The sequence below is a fragment of the Globicephala melas genome, chromosome 5 (assembly GCF_963455315.2).
Source record: "Globicephala melas chromosome 5, mGloMel1.2, whole genome shotgun sequence".
Lineage (NCBI taxonomy): Eukaryota > Metazoa > Chordata > Mammalia > Artiodactyla > Delphinidae > Globicephala > Globicephala melas.
The window spans coordinates 131,417,110-131,437,081 of record NC_083318.1 but is presented as its reverse complement, the minus strand read 5'-3'; the positions used below and the strand labels follow the sequence as shown (position 1 = coordinate 131,437,081).

Below are 19,972 nucleotides of genomic sequence, written 5' to 3'. Positions count from 1 at the left end.
CCCACGTCCTCTCCTCTCCCCCCTGTCCCCAAGGGGAGCCAGCCTCCCTGCCTTCGGCCAGGACCCGCGTCCGCTCTCTCCTACCTTGGCTCGCGGTCCTTGCTCCGGCTCGTCGTGCCGCGGCGGGCGGACTGGGGATACCCGGGAGTCGGCGCTGGGAGGGGCGGACGCCGGGGCCGCTATTTGTAAACACGCTCCACGTGCGCTCGCCCTGCCCCATTCGCATCCCGCTCGGGACACCTGAGGATGCGCAGCTTTCTCGCGAGCCCTCCTAAGGTGCGATTTTTATTGCACCTGAGAGCGGAGGAAGCCTTGCCCACGGAACCGGGACACTGGGAAAAGGGCTGAGACAAGGTGAGCTTGTACCGCCCCCTGCTGGCCGGCGAAGCAGTCTGCAGGTTGGAGCAGCAGGGCCCTTAGTAGAACCCACGCGGCGCCCAGAGACTCCGCGGCGGCTGTGCCCGCCCCCTCCCGCCCGCTCGCCGGAGACCCCGCCCCCGGGCCGCGCGCTCGCCCGCGGAGGCCCCGCCCCCTCGCCGACACAACGTTCCTGCGGGGGCGCGCGCGTGCCCCCTAATCCCCCGCCTTCCGGCTCCGGCGGCGACGCTCGCTGCCTGCTGTCTGCCGCCGCCGCCGCCGCGCCGCCGCCGCCGCCGCGCCGCCGCCGCCGCCGCCGCCGCCGCCGCCGCCGCCGCCGCCGCCGCCGCCGCCGCCGCCGCCGCCGCCGCCGCCGCCGCCGCCGCCGCCGCCGCCGGTGTCAGCCTCCCTCGGGAGACTCCATTTGCTCTCAGGTTGGTTTGGCCGCCGCGAAGGCAGGCGGAGAGCGATGCCCCCGGCCCGCGGACTGGCGTCCCCTGGGCCAAGCGCCCGCCCGCTCGCTGGCTGGCTGCGGCGGTGACATCCTGGTCGCTGGCGTCCACGGAGGAATCCGGGCTCCCACGGAGCAAAGATGTCCGGCGTTCCGGAGCTCTCCGTGCGGGGAGAGGCCCTCGCTAACGCGGCTCCTCTCTGACCGCTTAATTTCAGGAGGTAGGCAATGCAGGTCCCATGCCCTGACACTCTAGATAATGCCTGAAAGCAGTCTGTGTCGTATTTAGCCATCACATTCCTAGGAGGCGTTAATTTTCTCAACACAGTCGCAGGATAGATGTGGGTAATGCCACAGACCCTGATATTGAAAGAAAAATGTTTTTGGTATCTTCCTTTAGGTTTCGGAGGCTCCGAGTGCCTATACAGCCCCCGACAGGAACTACTTCTGTTGGCCCATCGAGGATCATCTTTCACCAGGATTATCGTAACATCTTCACTGAGCCTTCCCCCACCCCATACCCTCTACCATGAGTCCTGATTTCTGCCAATGAAGTTTTTTGATGCTTTCTTTAATCATGTGACACCACTTCTTGTCCACCTTTTTCCTTTTCAGTTGCCAAACACATGAGGTGGAGGTTTGTGTCATGTTAAAGTACACAGTTTCCTGCCTGTCCCCTTTCACCTGATTTGCACCGCTCCCTTCTGTTCAGCTTGCCTTACCCTGATTGCTTACGATTTCCATAACCACTCACTTGCACATCGTGTAGCAGCCCTTGCCTGGGGAGATAGCATTCCATACAGCGCACTGCCTGACAAGGACAGCAGTCAGGGGCGAGTTTTCCCGTTGTATTTTCCTATCAGGTTTGCAAGCCCTTCTTCCAACTCTTTGTTCCCTAGCACAGTGCCCCAAATACTCCCACCAGAGTCTTAGTTTCTTTAACATAGAGCTTCGCCCATAAGGATGGCAAGAATCAAGTATGTAATGTGACTGTTTTAGAGACCTTGCTGGTACAATATTGGTTGTCATCGCCACTGAGATCGCAGTTCATGAAAAGACCTTAAACTAAGGGAGGAGGAGGCAAGATAGAAGGTAGGATTAAGTGGAGCCAGTCCTTGTTGTTTGAAGTTTGTAAGTTTCAAAACAGCAAAGTGAAGAGAGTCATGTAGGCCTTGTCTGGAAATTGGCCAGCACACTGTCCATCTAGGTCCTAGGGGGGCAGGAAAGGGACCTTAAAACCCCATTTTCTAGTCTCATTGTGTCCAAATCTAAGTTGTTACGTATCTTGTTCTAGTAATCGTCTAAAATACTAGATACAATGTTGGGGAAACGAAAGCGTGTGGTGTTGACAATTAAGGACAAGCTTGACATTATTAAGAAACTTGAGGAAGGCATCTCTTTCAAAAAACTTTCTGCGGTGTATGGAATTGGTGAATCCACAGTGCGTGATATTAAAAAAAACAAAGAAAGGATAATAAACTATGCAAACAGTTCAGATCCTACAAGTGGGGTATCCAAACGTAAATCTATGAAGTCATCAACATATGAGGAACTGGATAGAGTTATGATAGAGTGGTTTAACCAACAGAAAACAGAGGGGATTCCAGTGTCTGGAACGATTTGTGCAAAGCAAGCCAAGTTCTTTTTTGACGCCCTGGGGATGGAAGGTGATTTTAATGCATCGTCTGGCTGGCTGACTCGATTTAAGCAGCGCCACGGTATTCCAAAGGCTGTTGGTAAAGGAACAAAACTGAAAGGAGATGAAACTGCCGCCAGTGAGTTTTGTGGTAACTTTCAGGAATTCGTTGAGCGAGAGAATCTACAACCAGAACAAATTTATGGTGCTGATCAAACTGGATTGTTCTGGAAATGTCTACCGTCAAGGACATTAGCTCTTGAAACTGAGCGGAGTACTTCTGGTTATAGGTCAAGCAGAGAGAGAATCATTATCATGTGTTGTGCAAATGCCACAGGTTTACACAAACTTAATCTTTGTGTTGTGGGGAAAGCAAAAAAGCCTCGTGCATTCAAAGGAGCTGACCTCTCGAACCTTCCTGTCACTTATTTCAGTCAAAAAAGTGCATGGATAGAACATTCTGTTTTCAGACAGTGGTTTGAAAAGTACTTTGTGCCACAAGTCCAGAAGCATTTGAAATCCAAGGGGCTTCTAGAGAAAGCAGTGCTCCTTTTGGATTTTCCCCCAGCCCATCCAAATGAAGAACTGTTGAGTTCAGATGATGGTAGAATAATTGTGAAATATCTACCACCAAATGTCACAAGTCTCATTCAACCTATGAGCCAAGGAGTTCTAGCCACAGTAAAAAGATACTACCGAGCAGGACTTCTCCAGAAGTACGTGGATGAAGGAATTGACCCCAAAATGTTCTGGAAGAACTTGACAGTGTTAGATGCAATTTATGAAGTGTCGAGAGCTTGGAACATGGTAAAATCAAGTACCATAACCAAAGCATGGAAAAAACTTTTCCCTGGCAATGAAGAGAATTCAGGCATGAATATTGATGAAGGAGCCATTTTAGCAGCTAACTTAGCAACAGTTTTACAGAATACAGAAGACTGTGAACATGTTGACCTTGAGAATATCGATCAGTGGTTTGACTCTCGGAGTAATGACTCAAACTGTCCAGTGCTAACCGACAGTGAAGGTGCCGAGGACCGGGCCAAGCCTGCCGAGCACAAGCCTTCCAGTAAGACTAGAAAAACAGAACTGAACCCGGAGAAGCATATTAGCCACAAAGCTGCACTCGAATGGACCGAAAATTTACTGGATTATCTAGAACAACAGGATGACATGCTTCTGTCTGATAAACTGGTGTTGCGGAGGCTTCGAACAATAATAAGAAGAAAACAGAAGACCCAGAATAACAAAAGTCATTAATAATCCTCGTAAGGGTTTCAGTGTGTTTGCATCTTTGTGACTTTATCTGCAGTGGAACTTAATTACCGTGTTTGCAGTGCTGTGGATTTCAGGGCCAAATATATTTTATTAATGAATTTAGGATTAGATGCTGTTTTGGATTACTTCAATGACTGTGCTTGAATGTGCATCCTAGGAAGTGAGCATTGACATGTATCTTGTCTGTTTCTAATCTGTATTATACTAATTGACATCATAAGGTACCTGAGGCCAGGGATCCTGTGTCTGTTTTGTGCCTGAATTTCATTGTCTAATAGAGTACCATGCACACTCTAGGCAATCAATAAATCTTTCTTAAATTGAATTTTTATGGCTTTCTCTGAACTTCAGTTTCCAAACTGAAATACGTGGAGGGTAAGTTTACCTTTCTACCGCGGTTTTTTTCTACCTGCCGAAAATTTTAGAACTCAGCAAAGATTATACTTGAAGTACATGTATTTCACTGTGAAAGCAGAGAACTGAAGGAAAATACTCTGAAGCCTGAAATATGGCATTTCTATACCAATAGTATTTGGACAATCAGAAATTCAGATTGGCTGTCTCTTTATAATGAAGTAAGAAGAAATAAGGTTAAAACGTCCCCAGGCAAAGGACTTGCACTTCACTTTTATTTCATCTGGCAGTAGGGAGAGTTCCTTCAGAGTTGTGGAAAGAATGCCATCATTGTTCCAGAAAAACAGATTTCATTTCCAAATCATTGCTATTAGAAGAGAATAAGGATTAAACTGTATTATCTGTCATTTTGATTCTTTATTAGTAGAGATATGTAAGTAGTTTTTTCTCTTTAATAAGCTATTTGATGTAACACTTCAAAGCTTTAAAGTACGTCATTTGCTTTCATAATAGCGTATTTTTCTTGAGAACTAATACCGAGAATATAAGCATACAGTGCATTTGTGGAGCCACCACGTGAACTGACATTAAATTGAACATGAGAAAGGCCCTATAGGACAGCATAGGCTGCTGTGTGACCACGGGCCAGTTACTTGACCCATCTGTAAAACAGGAATAATACCTGCCTCTGAGAGTGTTTTGAGGAGTACATGAGTTAATATATGGATTTTAAGTAATACAGGCTTAGAACAGGACCTGGCTCAGAAAAAGTCCTCTAAGTGTTAGCTCCTGTTACCGAGTTGCAGAAATGATGTTTCAGAAGTGTGCTCAACAGATCCAGTGTGTGAATCATCCCTGACGTTGCTGCACTGGGAAAACCCTTTGGAGGGAGGTGAGATAAAAGAGATGCAAGTGACCAGATTCAGCTGAAATATAACAATAATTTACTTCAAAGAAAACTGGAAGGTTAATCCAATTCAGAAATCATTTCCCGACCATCTACTGCTAGGCACAGTGAGGCATGCCGGCACGTTTAAGACATCTTAGTTTGAATTATAAAAGGAAATGGGAATGGGATTGTAGTTTCTTTGCTCCAGGCCTGCAAATAAAATACATAGATGTTGGCTTTGTTCACAGAATCTGTTACTGATATTGGCCTCGTTTACTGAAGTAATAAAATACCTTTAAAGCAGACAAGGTAGCAGTTAGGAGGACCAAACTAAAGTAACACAGGATCAGGAGAAAATTAGAGTAAAAGAAATATCACAGGAGACTGGTTACGGTAATTAGGTCCAGCCATGTACTGGGAGCTTTGTTGTGACTGACCTGAGATTTTAGAAGCTCTGACAGTCCTTCACGAGGACTGTTAAGCTCAGAATTCTGCCTTTTGACAAAGCAGAGGCTTTGAGTTCGAGAAAGGCCTTTTCGGAAAACCTCTAAAAATATTTTCTTTGGGAGGATTCATACCTTATTATTAACACACCTCTCGCAGTTTACACAATTTCACTTACTAGAGAGGCCTGAGGAAATGAAACTTTGTGCAGATAAGTCCTGAAACTATTTGGCTTCTTGGAGGCAAAGGGATTCTGAAGCCTGGAAATGGTAATGACATATTTGAATACTGCTTTGCATTTTTCACAGAGCTTTCTGCTCTTCAAACTTCTTACAGTCATGACATTGAAATGGTTTAATCCTGTTTTATCATAAAGGCCGATATAAACTATGCATTCTAATTCCATAATTAACTTTAATACAAAAATCTTTTTCCTTTTCCAGGTATTGTTATATTAATTATATCCTCTAGGAAGACGCATTGTGTTAACCCCATGCTCCTTGTACGTACCCTAGTTTGAGCAGCACAGAAAATAATGTGCTCTCATTTGACTTTGTGCACCTTAAAGAAAGTATCCACACATTTATTTTTAAATAAATTTATAAATGGAAATTAATAAATTTTCCATTTATAAAAGTGCCTATTTTTTAGAGGATTTGAAAGACACAGAACTCAGACCAAATGGGAAGTGTTTGGCAACTGAGAGCATACTTTAAAAAAACTTGTGTAGTGGGAATATTTACTATTTCATAATTTAATTTCAGAGAGCAATATAGGGGTTGACTGGAGAACCTTGAATGCTCAGTAAGTATAACAGAGTCTGCAGGGCCCAGTTAGTAGGCACAGTCAATTCAAGTAGGATTAGAGGGTTATAATGGTGCTCTTGTTCTGGAACTCTCTTTGTTTTCAGTCTAGCTTCAGACTGAGCTCTGTGGTCCCTTCATCATGAATCTTCTGGATTTAAGGAAGCTCGTGGTGGACTCAGTGGCACAGTTGACATGAAGCAGGAGACAGCTAGTCAGGTCATGATCTCAGAGACACTCTGCCTCCAGTAATGTGGCCAAAGCCCCCCAACGTATTACAAATCAAAGCCAGGACCTGCACTACAAATACTTACTACTAAGTGTCTACTTACTAGTATTTTCACAAAGTTCACCTGGTCTTATTTAAACATATACTTTATCTCCACCCTAAGCAAAATCACAGGTCTTGTGTGCTGACTGCGGTCTCTTTCTAGTCCAAGTTAAAGTAAATATAAAACTTTTTTTTTTTTATAACTTGACAGTCTGTAACCCCAAATTACCTTGTATATCTCATTGGCACATTTTGTGAAACTCTGGCTCAGAAGAAGGAGTGGGGTTGTGGAAGGGTAATGGATTGGAGTACAAACACCAGCTTCTCTGCTTTCTCCCTAGATAACCTTGACAGCTTTCCGGACCTCTCTGAACCTCAAGTTTCTTCACGTGTAAAAGGGTGGCAGGTTAAACGGGCACACTCCAAGTGTTCATAAACACCAGCTATTAAGCAACCCTATGGCTGTTCACTGAGAATCCCTGGCCTCCAGGCTTAGGCTGGAGAATGAATCACAGTCCTTCTCTCATGGTGACTCTGTGCAGACCTCCGGGAGGCCTGGGCACCCTTGTTGAGGTCTAGGGCACTGCCTCGTCACTGGGAATGCTGGCTGGGGTTGCTGCCACAGGTAAGAGGGCAGTGCTGAGTCCCTCAGGCCCTTAAGAGTACAGTGTGTGCTGTCAGTCATCACAGGGGCCCATCAGTAAACAGACAAACAGACAAGCACAGGTGGGGCCTGCTTTAGCTGTAGTCTGGGATAACGGGGCTCAAAGAGAAATGGGTTCTTCCAGGCAGCTGAAGGCATCCTTGTGAGGTGATGCGCTCTTATGCTAAAGGCAGAAATGCAAACTGCCGGTGCAAACACAGGGGAAACCGGAGGAGCAGATGGGCCCAGCCAGGACGCAGCACCATCAGTGCGGTCCCCCATCTTAACAGATGAGTCCAGGGGTCACTGGGCCTGGCTTACCCAGCAGCATCCTGATTTACACTGGTTGTTCAGAGTAAGTGTTGCAGAGCCCTTTTTACTCTCATGTGTCCCAGCTTAGAAGAGAAATTAGGCGGTTTCCCTACCAATGACCCAGAGAAGGGAGTTGATCTCCCTAGTCACTAGGGGCCAAGAAGGGAGTAGAAGCTGCTTCTCTCAGCTCTGGACAGTGGTGGCCTAGTGGCCAAGGGTAGGGGTTCCCTCCAGGCCGCGCCTCCCAGGGCCGGACTGCAGTCCTGGAGTCCAACACAGGCCTGCCTGTTCGACACAGGTTGGGAAGTCCCGTAGTGAAATTCTCTCCTGGAGGACAGGGGGTGCGCCCAGTTCACGTGCTGGATGTCTGCTATGTGCCAGGCCTGACGCTGGGCGTTCCCCAAAGCAAAGTTTATTTTGTGATCCTCGACACCAATCCTGTGAAGTATGATACCCGTCTGAGAAGGAGTTCCCAAAGGGAGCTGGCAGAGACCAACCAAACGCTCCTGTCTGAGACAAGGACAGAGGTTGCAGCCCTTGCAGGAAGCTGCGGTCCTCCGTTCCCCCACGGGCATCCAGACTGCAGGAATCCATGAGGCTGTCAGCCAAAAGCTTCCTTAAAACCACTGTTAGCTGGGTGTGTGCAATTCCAGAGAATGCTTCCACCAGGGCTATTCCCCAGGCACCTGAGTATCATTGTAAATCCACCAGGCTCAGGAAATCCTTCAGTGAAGCTCCATGCAGCAGACAGACGCAGTCATCACGAGGGCATCTTTGAAATCTTCTCCTGATCAGAAGGTCAGGCCCGGGGCTAGAGGGTAGATCCAGCCATGTCTCCACAGGTTATTGGGGTGGCCGACATCCTTTCTACATGGAAATCCCTGGGCGGGGCGGGGGGGGTGCTTATCCTTGTTCCTAGCTCTTCACTCTTCCTCCTGGTCTAGGTTGCCCCAAGAACCAAGCCTGCCTGGGTTGCAGACCCATGTCAAGAACGTACTTGTTTAGTATAATTTGGAAAGCGAGAAACAAAGGTGCTATAGATGTATGATGGCGTGTAAGGCATACATACTGTCTTCCACAGTTATTGGTCAACCTAAAGATGGATATGAAAATATTTAGTGTAGTTCCTTTATAGAACTTTAGGTGTAATTTATGACTATCCCTAGAACTTCAGACATAGACCTTTGGGGTTTTGTGTGTTCATAGTGACTCGGTAATGAGATTATTAGCTAATACCACTGTAACTAATTAAATCACTGGAGGACATGATAGATTAGAGTTACTCTACAGATATTAAAGGAATCAGTGAGGTTTTGGAACATTTAACTTTTTTTTCTTAAATTAGAAGAGAAAAATTGACTGTAGGACTCAGCCTCATTAACCTATGAAGTAACTACCCAAAGTGCTCTTGTTCTCAAGAGGAACCTTAATAGCTGAACTTCCGACCAAATCATATCTAATTTCTTCTAAAACCAACAAAAATGTTACCCAGTTCTTTACTATATTTCAGAATAGGTTGATCGTCTGCAACTTATTACCAAGAAAACATAATTACCTTTGAACCTAAAAAAAGGCAAAGTAAACTTAAGGAAAACAGTTTTCCTCATCCACTGAAGCATTTTTTTAAGTCATATAACAGAATAAAGTTATAAAGATACTCTTTTTTCTTAATGAGAAATGTCTGAGGTTATACACATAGTCTTGGTGTGTTAATTTAAGATGACAGAGAACCCAGATTTTTTTCCCCCTTTTTGGCTTTAAAAATGTAACTTAAAAGATGAATTCAATAGGAGTCTTGATAATCAATGTGATCTAATCCAAACAAACATATTTTAAGCTGTTTCAATGTAATAATCACAACACAAAGCTGACTCCCAAAGTATGGTTGTATTTTTTAAAATTACTGTTATAGTTGGACAATATATAGGGAATAGTATTTCCATTTTCTGTTAATCAGCTTTTGGGGGCCATTTGCTGATTTACTTTAGTATTTGGAGGAGTCTTTGTCTCCTAATTGTGTTAATAAGATACTTAGCCTATAGTACATAAAATACCTAAGTTGCTTTTCTAAAAAAACTAGAGAATGAAGGGTTTTCTCCTGCACTGTACAAATATTCAGTACTGTAAATTATACTCACCAATTAAATTAGCACAATGTATAATTAAAAATGTTTCTACCATGAGAAAAACTACTGTATTTGATTGATTCTAAAGATACACATTTTAATACCTGTGAAATTGGGATACTTCTTGCAATCAACAGCATCTTACAATTATAGTTGACAGCATTTTTGTCTTTCTTCATGGTATGTAAAATAATTATATCTTTTAGGTTCTGTGAAATATAAATTTTTTTGTAAATCTTGCCTTTCTTTTGAAAATAGAACTAGAAGTAATGGCATATATAAAAAATTTCCATTTAGTATATATACATTTATAATTATATGTTACATATGAATATACAAAAATCAGATACTTACAAGATAATCTAAGAAGTGCTATTTCATGATACTATTAATTGCTCTTGCACACACTTATATTTTACTAATTTAGGAGTAAAGATAGGGTAATCCTTTTAACTACTACTGCATGTCTTTTAAAGACATGCTGCTTTATTTCATTTAAATATATAAAATAAATTGTAGAGCAACTGAAGTGTAGACAAATAGTGGCTTTTTATTGACCACACTTCTAATGATTTGTATGTGAATTAATCTGTTAAGAAGTTTCTAGATTGTTCAAGAATAGCATGTTTTCTTTGTTTATATGTTCTATCCATGTAACTTACCATAATAGGTTTTTGTTTGTTTTTCTATAATTTATTCATATTTCCTTAGTTTTAACCTAATATCTTTTTTTTTGTTCCTGGATCTCATCACATTACATTAGTTTTCATATCTCCTTAGGCTCCTCTTGGCTGTAACAGTTTCTCAGAATGTACTTGTTTTGATGACCTTGACAGTTTTGAGGAGCACCGGTCAGGTATTTTGTACAATGTCCCTATACCCTGTACCTCTACCACAATTTGTTGTTGTTCTTTGTGCATCCCTTGCCTACTCTAACACAAAGCAGATTGTGAAAGTGCCACGATTAAAGATACATTATAGGGCTTCCCTGGTGGCGCAGTGGTTGGGAGTCCGCCTGCCGATGCAGGGGACACGGGTTCGTGCCCCGGTCCGGGAAGATCCCACATGCCGCGGAGCGGCTGGGCCCGTGAGCCATGGCCGCTGAGCCTGCGCGTCCGGAGCCTGTGCTCCGCAACGGGAGAGGCCACGACAGTGAGAGGCCCGCGTACCGAAAAAAAAAAAAAAAAAAGATACATTATAAAGAAATAAAAGTATGAGAGAGAGGTAAATTTTGATGAGGATCCGGAAGGCTTCTTGCCCTTGAAGCAACCGGTAGAGTCTGCGGTGTGATGGGGGGAATGACTGTGAGGAATGCAGGTCATCTTGTAGTCACAAACTAATACGATTTCAACATGAAGTTTATTAAAAGTGTAATTACAAGTGTTGGTGTCAAGCTTGGTAGGGGCCTGAAGGGTTTTTTCCCCTCCTGACACCAAAATACACGGTGTCTTTTCCAACACAGCTTCTCCAACGCTGACACCAACGAGGTGTCCTACAGTTCTGACACTGTCAGGGTTAGACCGCACAGGTTTAAGGGCTCAGTTCCATAAGACTGCCCTCACTTCACATGTCAGTGGCACGTATCAGGTCCCCAGGTTACCCTCACTTCTCTCTGTCTTGACTGCAAAGCTGGGGGTTCCCACAATCCCCCAGTTACTATTATAGTTTATTATAAAGGATACAAATGGTCAGATGTAGTGACATGTAGGGTGAGGTCCAGAAAGGTCCTGAGCACAGGAGCCTCTGTCCCTGTAGAGTTGGGTGGGCCACCCTCCTGGCACATGGATGTTTTTGCCAACTTGCAAGCTTCCTGAATCCTGTGGTTAGGGGCTTTAATGGAGGTTTAATCCTATAGGCATGGTTGGTAAAATCAATGGCCATTGATGACGAACTCAATCTCCACCCCCTTCCTTTACCCCGAGGTTGGGAGGTGGGTCTGAAAGTTCCAAGCTTCTAATCAAGGCAACCAGCCCCACTCCTGAAGCTATCTGGGGGCCTCCAAAGAGTCATCTCTTTAGAATATCACCCTTAGCACTCAGGAAATTTTTTTTTAATTTTTGAAGAGAAAAAAATGAGAAGACACACGAAAGTGGAGAAGCAGAAGCGTAAATGTTTGAAGAAGTAAGACTAAAAGAGGGGGACTGGAATGCAGAGAGAGATGAGCAGGTCCCCATCTTTTGAGGGAGAAGCTTGGAGAAGGAGGAGGTACCCCTCAGAGCCATTGTCATCATCTTATTTGCCAGTGCTCTTAAATGACATATGTACACATAGCAGAGCTGTGATAAAAAGCAAGATATTCAAGAACACTACAAGTTTGTTGGGATATTGTTTAGCTTTCTATTTCTAGACTTTCCTATTCCAGTTAAGCCAGTTGATTCTCATCTTGGGCCCTATCTGACACTCAACCTAGATTTGGTTCTGGAATGCCTCCTTAGACAGCTAATTTTAACTCTCTTGGTCCTTTTTGCCGACACTTCTGTAAATGTAACCTTACTCTCTTGTGGCTGACAATTCTCTTTTTTTCTTTTCTCTTGTTACTCATCACTGGATAATTCATTTATTTCACTAATACTTTTTGAACACCTACGATGTACACTTACAAATTTGAGCCCCAGGATAGCAGGGACTTTAAATGCCTTGATGATTTTTGTATATCCAGAATACAAAATAGTCCTGGGACAAACATGTTCAATAAATATTGGTTGGGCTTCCCTGGTGGCGCAGTGGTTGGGAGTCCACCTGCCGATGCAGGGGACACGGGTTCGTGCCCCGGTCCGGGAAGATCCCACATGCCGCGGAGTGGCTGGGCCCGTGAGCCATGGCCGCTGAGCCTGCGTGTCCGGAGCCTGTGCTCCGCAGTAGGAGAGGCCACAGCAGTGAGAGGCCCGCGTACCACAAAAAAATAAATAAATAAATAAATAAAATAAGTATTGGTTGACAGAACGAATCAGTGCCATATGGAACACTATATTCTTGATTAAGATAAAAGTTTTATCCTCAAGCATTTTACAGTAAAGGAGTGGACAGCATTGTTTACTCAAATAATTACAGGAAAGAATTATTTAATAAAAGTCAGAGAGATAGGAGAAAATCTCCCATAAAGTTGGGATCACAAAAGACTTACATCTCGGGGCTTTCCTGGTGGTGCAGTGGTTGAGAGTCCGCCTGCCGATGCAGGAGACACGGGTTCCTGACCCGGTTCAGGAGAATCCCACGTGCCGCGGAGCGGCTGGGCCCGTGAGCCATGGCCCCTGGGCCAGCGCGTCCGGAGCCTGTGCTCCGCAGCGGGAGAGGTCACAACAGTGAGAGATCCGCGTACCGCAAAAAAAGAAAAAAAAAAAAAAAAAAAGACTTACATCTTCAGTGAAAAGGAATCAGAATACACTTGCGGCACAGGAGGGGCAGCAAGAAAACTGTCCCATTTTGACCCTGGCATTGGGTGGGAGGAATAGAAACATCTCTCCTCAGAATTTGTAAACACGAGCCTGACTCCTTATAGGTTTGCAATACGAATTTACTGTCTATCCCCAGACCATTCAGCCAACAATTTAATTTAAGATGGTTGTGCTTGCAGAAGACTGGTAGGAATAGACACAAATTCTCTCTGAAGGAATACAACTTCAACATAGTCCTCAAAAAATTCCATGGATAAAGGTCCAAAGAAAAAGAGCTCACGACGCGCCGTAAGAGCCAGCAGAAACAACTGAAAGCAGCCTCAGACCCACTCAGACTCTACTTATTGCAATTACTATAGCATGCAAACATAGCAAAGTTTAGCTTCTACAAAGAGAAGGTTTAAAATATAAGCAAGAAATAGACTTAAAGATCAAGCAGATTTGAGAAGGAACTAAACAGAACTTTGAAAAATAAAATATACTTGTCAATATAATCATTGCAGGCGAGTCACTGTGACCCTTATGGGAGCAGGGTCACTGAGGGATGAAGGGCGGGGTCCAGTACCAGTCAGTTGAAGAGTTAATGGCAGTAAATAAACCGTGCAATACACGTTCCGTGATTTTCTGTATGCACGTGATACTTCACAATTTAAAAATGTTAAATAGAAGATAATGAGAGATGAAACAAATAAGACTGGTAAGTGCAAACTGATTCTAGTACCTTTCAGTGGTGATAAAACGGTGATGGTGATGAGGACAGAGGGAATCCTTTCCTCCATCAGTGTATCTCATTACTCCCAGATGCCAAGTCTACTTCCTTCTCTTTAACTAAAAGAAAATGGGAGATAGAGAAAAGGGAGGGAGAGTGGGAAGATGAAGGAAAGGGGAAAAAAGAATAGAGGGTACCTCCTCCTTCTCTAAGCTTCTCCCTCAAAAGATGGGGACCTGCTCATCTCTCTCTGCATTCCAGTCCCCCTCTTTTAGTCTTACTTCAAACATGTATGTTTTGCTTCTCCACTTTTGTGTGTCTTCTCAATTTTTTCTCTTCAAAAACTAAAAAAAAATTTCCTGAGTGCTAAGGGTGATATTCTAAAGAGATGACTCTTTGGGGGCCCCCAGATAGCTTCAGGAGTGGGGCTGGTTGCTTTGACTAGAAGCTTGGAACTTTCAGACCCACCTCCCAACCTCGGGGTAAAGGAAGGGGGTGGAGATTGAGTTAATCATCAATGGCCATTTTTACCAACCATGCCTATAGGATTAAACAAAGGGGAATTGAAGGGGATAAGGAGGGAGGGGAAGCCCACATGTCTGTATTGAGTGAGCCTCTTGTCCCTGTGCTGGACTTCATGGCAACAGAGAAAAAGTTGTGGGAGAGAAATGGGGGAACATGTGAAACACATTCTAAATCAACTGCCTTGAAAATTAACATTAAGATAATTTTTTTCCACTCTAAATCATAAATTTCACTTAAAAAAATTTTAACGCTCAACTAATCCTCTCTAATTTCATTTTCAACCTATGGAACTGGATTTGAACCTAACCAAAAGTGACAGGCTCCACTCTACAAACCCTGAAACATCACTACCTCTTAAAAATAAAAAGTGTAAAGTAGGACTTTCGGTTGTCATCATGAATTACTTTTCCTTGTTTTAGAAAAACATAGTCTAGGCCTCTCAGAGAGCCAGAGCGAGGGGAAGCAGAAGAAGCCCACTGTTGCGGTTCATAGGTCAACAGAAAAAAATTCATCTTCTTGATTTTGTAGGGCAAAAGGATTAAACATTTTTTCTGTCCAACTGTTATACTTTGAATGTAGTTTAAAGTCAGGTAATATTGAAAAAGCACAGTATAAGTTTTAGACAAATCAGATATGTTCAGTTCTTTATAAAACAGCAAGTCAAAGCATTTTGCAAATAAAAAAATAACAGCATAATTACATAATTAGAAGCAATAGTTTTCAATTTGGGTAAATCATTCTCCCACTTTATTTTACAAAGTACTTGAGAATGACCATCACATTTTCTCCGTCTCCTGCTTCTGTTTGAAAAGTAGCCTCACTGGGGATGTTGTATTCATTATGACTCTATAAAGCAAGTGTTATACTGGTTTTCCAGGAGGAACGTGATAGGCTCTTAGGTACTGATTCGAAAGTCCAGAGGGAAGCATGGCTTTAGGTATAGCTTGATTAAGGACTCTACCCATGCTCACAGGGTCCATCTTTGTTATCAGAATCCCTGTAAGTCAGCTTCGCCCCCAGGCTGGCTTCTCTCATCACAGAAAGGTACTGGTGAGCTCCAAGACCCATGTTCTAGCACCAAATCCACCCCCAGCAAATGTCTTCTCATCTCTTATTGTCTCTGAGAGCTGACGTGTGCGTCTAGGCCTGAACTGTGGATGAGTCCCACTGCCTGGCTTAATCCAATCAGGGCCCGGAGCTCTCAAGCTTACGGCAGGGACTGTCCCTTCTAAACAGTATTGCTAAGAGTGGTTTTCAAATAAAACTGAAGCAACGATCACCTGATGTTTTAGGAGGAGGCATGGATGCTTGACAACAAGGAAACCAGATCGTTGGGGTAAGTAGTGGCCAAAGTTGGCTCTAGAAAAAATACCGAAGAAGTAAAATTTGGTATTTTCTCTCATTTCGAGATCTTCCACTCTCACACCTTTCCCCCTCCATGTTCAGTTTCTATGTTACTCTTGCATAGCAAGACCCTTGCTTTCTAAGGCGAGGGTCATTATTAATGTATATTTGGCTTCAACCTACAATGGCTAGTACATTGTCAGTCAGTGAAAAATCAATAAGCACCAAGAACTGTTTTCTCACTTTAACATTTTATATTGACCCTTAAATTTCAGAAGAAAAGAGCATTTCTTTAATGTAAAGTGAAGTGTTACTTAAACTGTTGGAGAACAAAAAAGCTTTCACTATTCATCAGTTATCACAGATTTATATGATCTTTTCATGCTCATTCCTGTCCCAGAAAGTAGAAAATAGACATTTGAAATCTAATGTCACCAACAAGAATTTTATTTTTATATAAGCCAGTTTAAACGATAAACATAAGAAAAGTATGCAGGCATATCGTGTATTTTGATAAAGACACATTTCTCCCTTCCCTTTGCCATTCTCCTATAACTAATTTATTCAGCAATTACTAAGTACCTCCTCTATTCCAGGTACTCTTTTAGGAGTTGGGAATATAAGACGAATGCTTTATTATATCACTCACAGTGGAATCCCAATCATATACCCACAATAAAGATAATTTTGTTTTGATGGGTTATAATTAAAGAGGAACCATATATATGGAAATGAATATAAAATTGTTATAATTTCCAGTGTAGCAAGTATAATATTCTGGCTCCCAGGAGGAAGAACTAGTTTTTATTTAGACACATAAAATCTCAATGTGAAAGAAAAGTTTCTCTGTTTGGGACCAGAATTGTGCTCAAGGTTTTTTCCATCACCATTCTCTATCCCTGGTGGAGACTGCTCAAACCAGAAAAAGGATATGGAGCATCTAAACAGGGTTTTCCTAGAATGTGGAACAGGTTTGTTTAAGGAGAAAAGAATTATAACTCTGCTATTATCTCTTGTTCAAGCTTAACTGTTAAAAATTAAAATTCACATATGTGAGACCATTTTATATTAATACAAACGAGAAAGCAAATATATAGTTCTTTTCACTAATCTATTTTTTTCCCTTGGATAGTTGAGGTTACAAAACCAGGGCCTGGGAAAACCAGATTTTAATGAAATTCCTAGAAAATGATAGCTAGAAGACTTGTTGTTTCAAATGCAGCAAAACAACATCTGATTTGCAAGTGGTTACTTTGGGTTTTCTTCTGCTTGGCTGGAATCCTAAACTTGGTTTTCACAGTGTTGTGTTCCCATGTAATCCTTGTGTTGTAGAGAGGCAGAATAGTGAGGTGGTGAAGAAAATGACTATGGGTCCTGCCTGCCTGGGTGGGAATTCTCATTCTGCGGTACGCTGGCTGTGTCATTTTACTCTCCACCTCTGTTTCCTCATCTATAAAATGAGGATAAAATAAGATCTACCTTAGGATTGCTATGAGGATTACCTGAATAAATATGTGTAAAATGCTTAGAACAATGCCTGGCACGTAGTAAATAATATGTTTGGTTAAATCAACACACACACATATACAGTAATTTCTCGCATTTCGTGTAGTCAAACTGGGATTATTACTTTATGATACCCTTATTTAACTATAAAGGAATATTTTCTTATTTGACTTAGCTTATTCACTGAGGACTATTCAAACTTAAAGGATAAGACTGGATATCTAACATACAAGTGAATTTTCTAACTCTTCCACTTAAGATGTCTACCAGAACCATTAAGTGTACTTACATTTAATAGGTGATACATAATGTCATATTTGTGTGTGTTCCTCAACAAATCCACAATGGGTATAAAAAATGCACAAGTAGCATAAAAACAAAGGGGAGTAAAAAGGTTTCATTTCTAGTTACAGCTTCCCAGTGGGGTTCATTTTTCATTTCTGGACACGCTGGCAATGGGAGTATAAAGACCAGAAGGAAGCTCTTCCACTAGGCTTCAGGAAGAGCCACTGCATACTTAGGAAATTAAGGAATGAAAGTAAAAGAATTTCATGAGACATCTGGGACTCTCCTTCTTTATCACTTCCTCCTAATACACGAAATTCTGAAATATATATATATTTCTTCACTAAGGCAGTACTGTCTTCCTAGAGGCGTTTAAGAATGTACGGATGCTATAAACAACACAATGTCATTTGTCAATTATACCTATAAAGCTGGAGGGAATGTGCAGGTGCTACTAAGATTTAATAGGTTTGGCATAGGAATGCTAGATGTCTTGCAGAGAGTGGGAGAGTCCTGCAGAATAAAAATTCAAACGCTCAGAACGCCAATAGCACCTGATTTTCCCGTACTGATGCTCACAAAGAATGTTCAGAGAAACAGCTCTGGCCTGGAAACGGGAGACGTATGTTGTGGACCTGCTTTAACCCTCAACTAGCTACCTGACCTTGTGGGAGTCCTGGAATCACTCTGAAGTTCATCCTCTCTTATAAATGTAATAGTAGAAGCCCATTTCACCACTATTTCTTTAAAAGACTAAAGATAATTATTTTGTTTTCCTGTTTAGCAATAACTTTACTTTTCAGTAATATCCTCTCCAGGTGACATTGATGTCAATCCATCTGAAGCCACGACTGTGTGCAAATATTATCCTGTAAATATTCCAAGAAGTCTTTAACAAAAATATTTAGTTTTAACTGGAGTAAAAAATTTAACTTGAATTCAATATTTAATGTGAAAATATTACTATTCTCTGATTTGATAGATCTTGTATTATATTTCAATTTGTTCCTATTCAAGGCCCAAAGAGCAACCTGATTCCAAAAATAGTTATAATTAACATTATCATATTTCTTCTTTTCATAACTAAATATTAAACAATGTACATGATAAGAAAAGGCCTATTTAACAAGCAAGGCTAATGATCTCCTTTATAAAGGCAACTTATCAGCAAATTCTGAACATACTTGGAGTTGATCAATTTTAGTGTTTGTATCTTCAACATAATAGTAACTATAACTCACCCAAAGTTATTATGTTAAATCTGTAACTTCTAATAAAGGGTTACCTGATGTATGGCATATTCTTTACATTTACATTGTGAGCACCTATAGTTCTTTCATTTTTATTATGTAACTACTTATTTTTATTTTGTATCTAGGCTCATTCTATATAAAGTGAACATTTTATTAAACACTGATGTTAAGAAAGAAATCTAATACAATATACTCTTTGCTTTGCTTTGCTAAAACTCAGGATGAAAAGCTTTCCACATAATATTTTTCCTCCTAAAACAAGTTGGTTGTTAATATTATGCAAGCTTCTGTGTGAAAATGGGGTTGATAAATGCTTCTGAGACCAGGTTCCTTGAGAAAATATTTTATCCATTTTGAGTCAAGAGAGGTGCTGTAAGTGCTCTCTGCACACATTCAATCCTTTCTGGCAGATTCACTAATCTGTCCTAGCTTTGCAGTTTCATTGTGTGACCCAGAATAAAATGTATCAAAGCCATTAGTGAATAACAGTTGGCAAACTCTGATCCAAAACAGATTTCTTAAAAAAATTCCCTAAATTTTTAAGCTCCCAACTGGTACTACTACAACAACAAAGTAAGTGTTTGTGGCAAATTAATCAAAATAAGTAAAATCATTTCTTCATCCTCCAGTGGCCTTTTGTATCCATGTTACTGTTTAAATATACACTTTCCATAAGAGATAAAAGGACTCATGGAAGGGTTTTTCATTTGCTTTGTTTACTTTGTAGGAAAATAAATTACTTTTTTTTTTTTTTTTTCTTCGGTACGCGGACCTCTCACTGCTGGGGCCCCTCCCGTTGCGGAGCACAGGCTCCGGACGCGCAGGCCCCGCGGCCATGGCTCACGGGCCCAGCCGCTCCGCGGCATGTGGGATCTTCCCAGACCGAGGCACGAACCTGTGTCCCCTGCGTCGGCAGGCGGACTCTCAACCACTGCGCCACCAGGGAAGCCCCCTACCTCAGCTTTTAAAGTACCTTTTATATGACAGATATGAACATGTGGCTATTCATTTACATCATAAACAATTCACTTTGAAAAGTTAAAAATTATATATTTTAAAACTGGTTAATTTTTCCCATTATAAAATGATTGTGTGCTTATTATAAAAACTTGGATAATAATGAAGGTAAAATTAAGAAAAATATGTAAAGAAAACCATAGTTAACATTTTGGTATATATAATGTTTTAAACTTTTCATGAAAATTAATTAAATTAACATATATTTATGCAAAGTAAAAAGGGCATCATTTTAAAATCAAAGAGTACTACAAGATTTATAAGAGCAATCCCCTCCCTTTCCTATCCTTTAGTCCCTATCCCCAGATCCAACAATTATTTTCAACACTTTTTAGGTGGTTTCCAATACTGTCTCCACATTCAAAGATATCCAC

General features: G+C 41.9%; 2 protein-coding genes across 2 annotated transcripts in view; one reads left to right on the top strand and one right to left on the bottom strand.

Moving 5' to 3' along the window:
- FAM13A (family with sequence similarity 13 member A) overlaps positions 1 to 443 on the bottom strand; it is a 356,140-nt gene extending 355,697 nt beyond the window's left edge. The window contains exon 1 of the mRNA XM_060299807.1: positions 85 to 443. The gene's annotated coding sequence lies outside the window, so the exon portion shown is untranslated. The remainder of the gene's footprint in view (positions 1 to 84) is intronic.
- Positions 1 to 19,972, top strand: part of LOC115858093 (serine/arginine repetitive matrix protein 1) — a 44,875-nt gene that overhangs the window by 22 nt on the left and 24,881 nt on the right. The window contains exon 2 of the mRNA XM_070045519.1: positions 277 to 1,029. Within this exon, the coding sequence (XP_069901620.1) occupies positions 277 to 1,029 (753 nt within the window). The remainder of the gene's footprint in view (positions 1 to 276; positions 1,030 to 19,972) is intronic.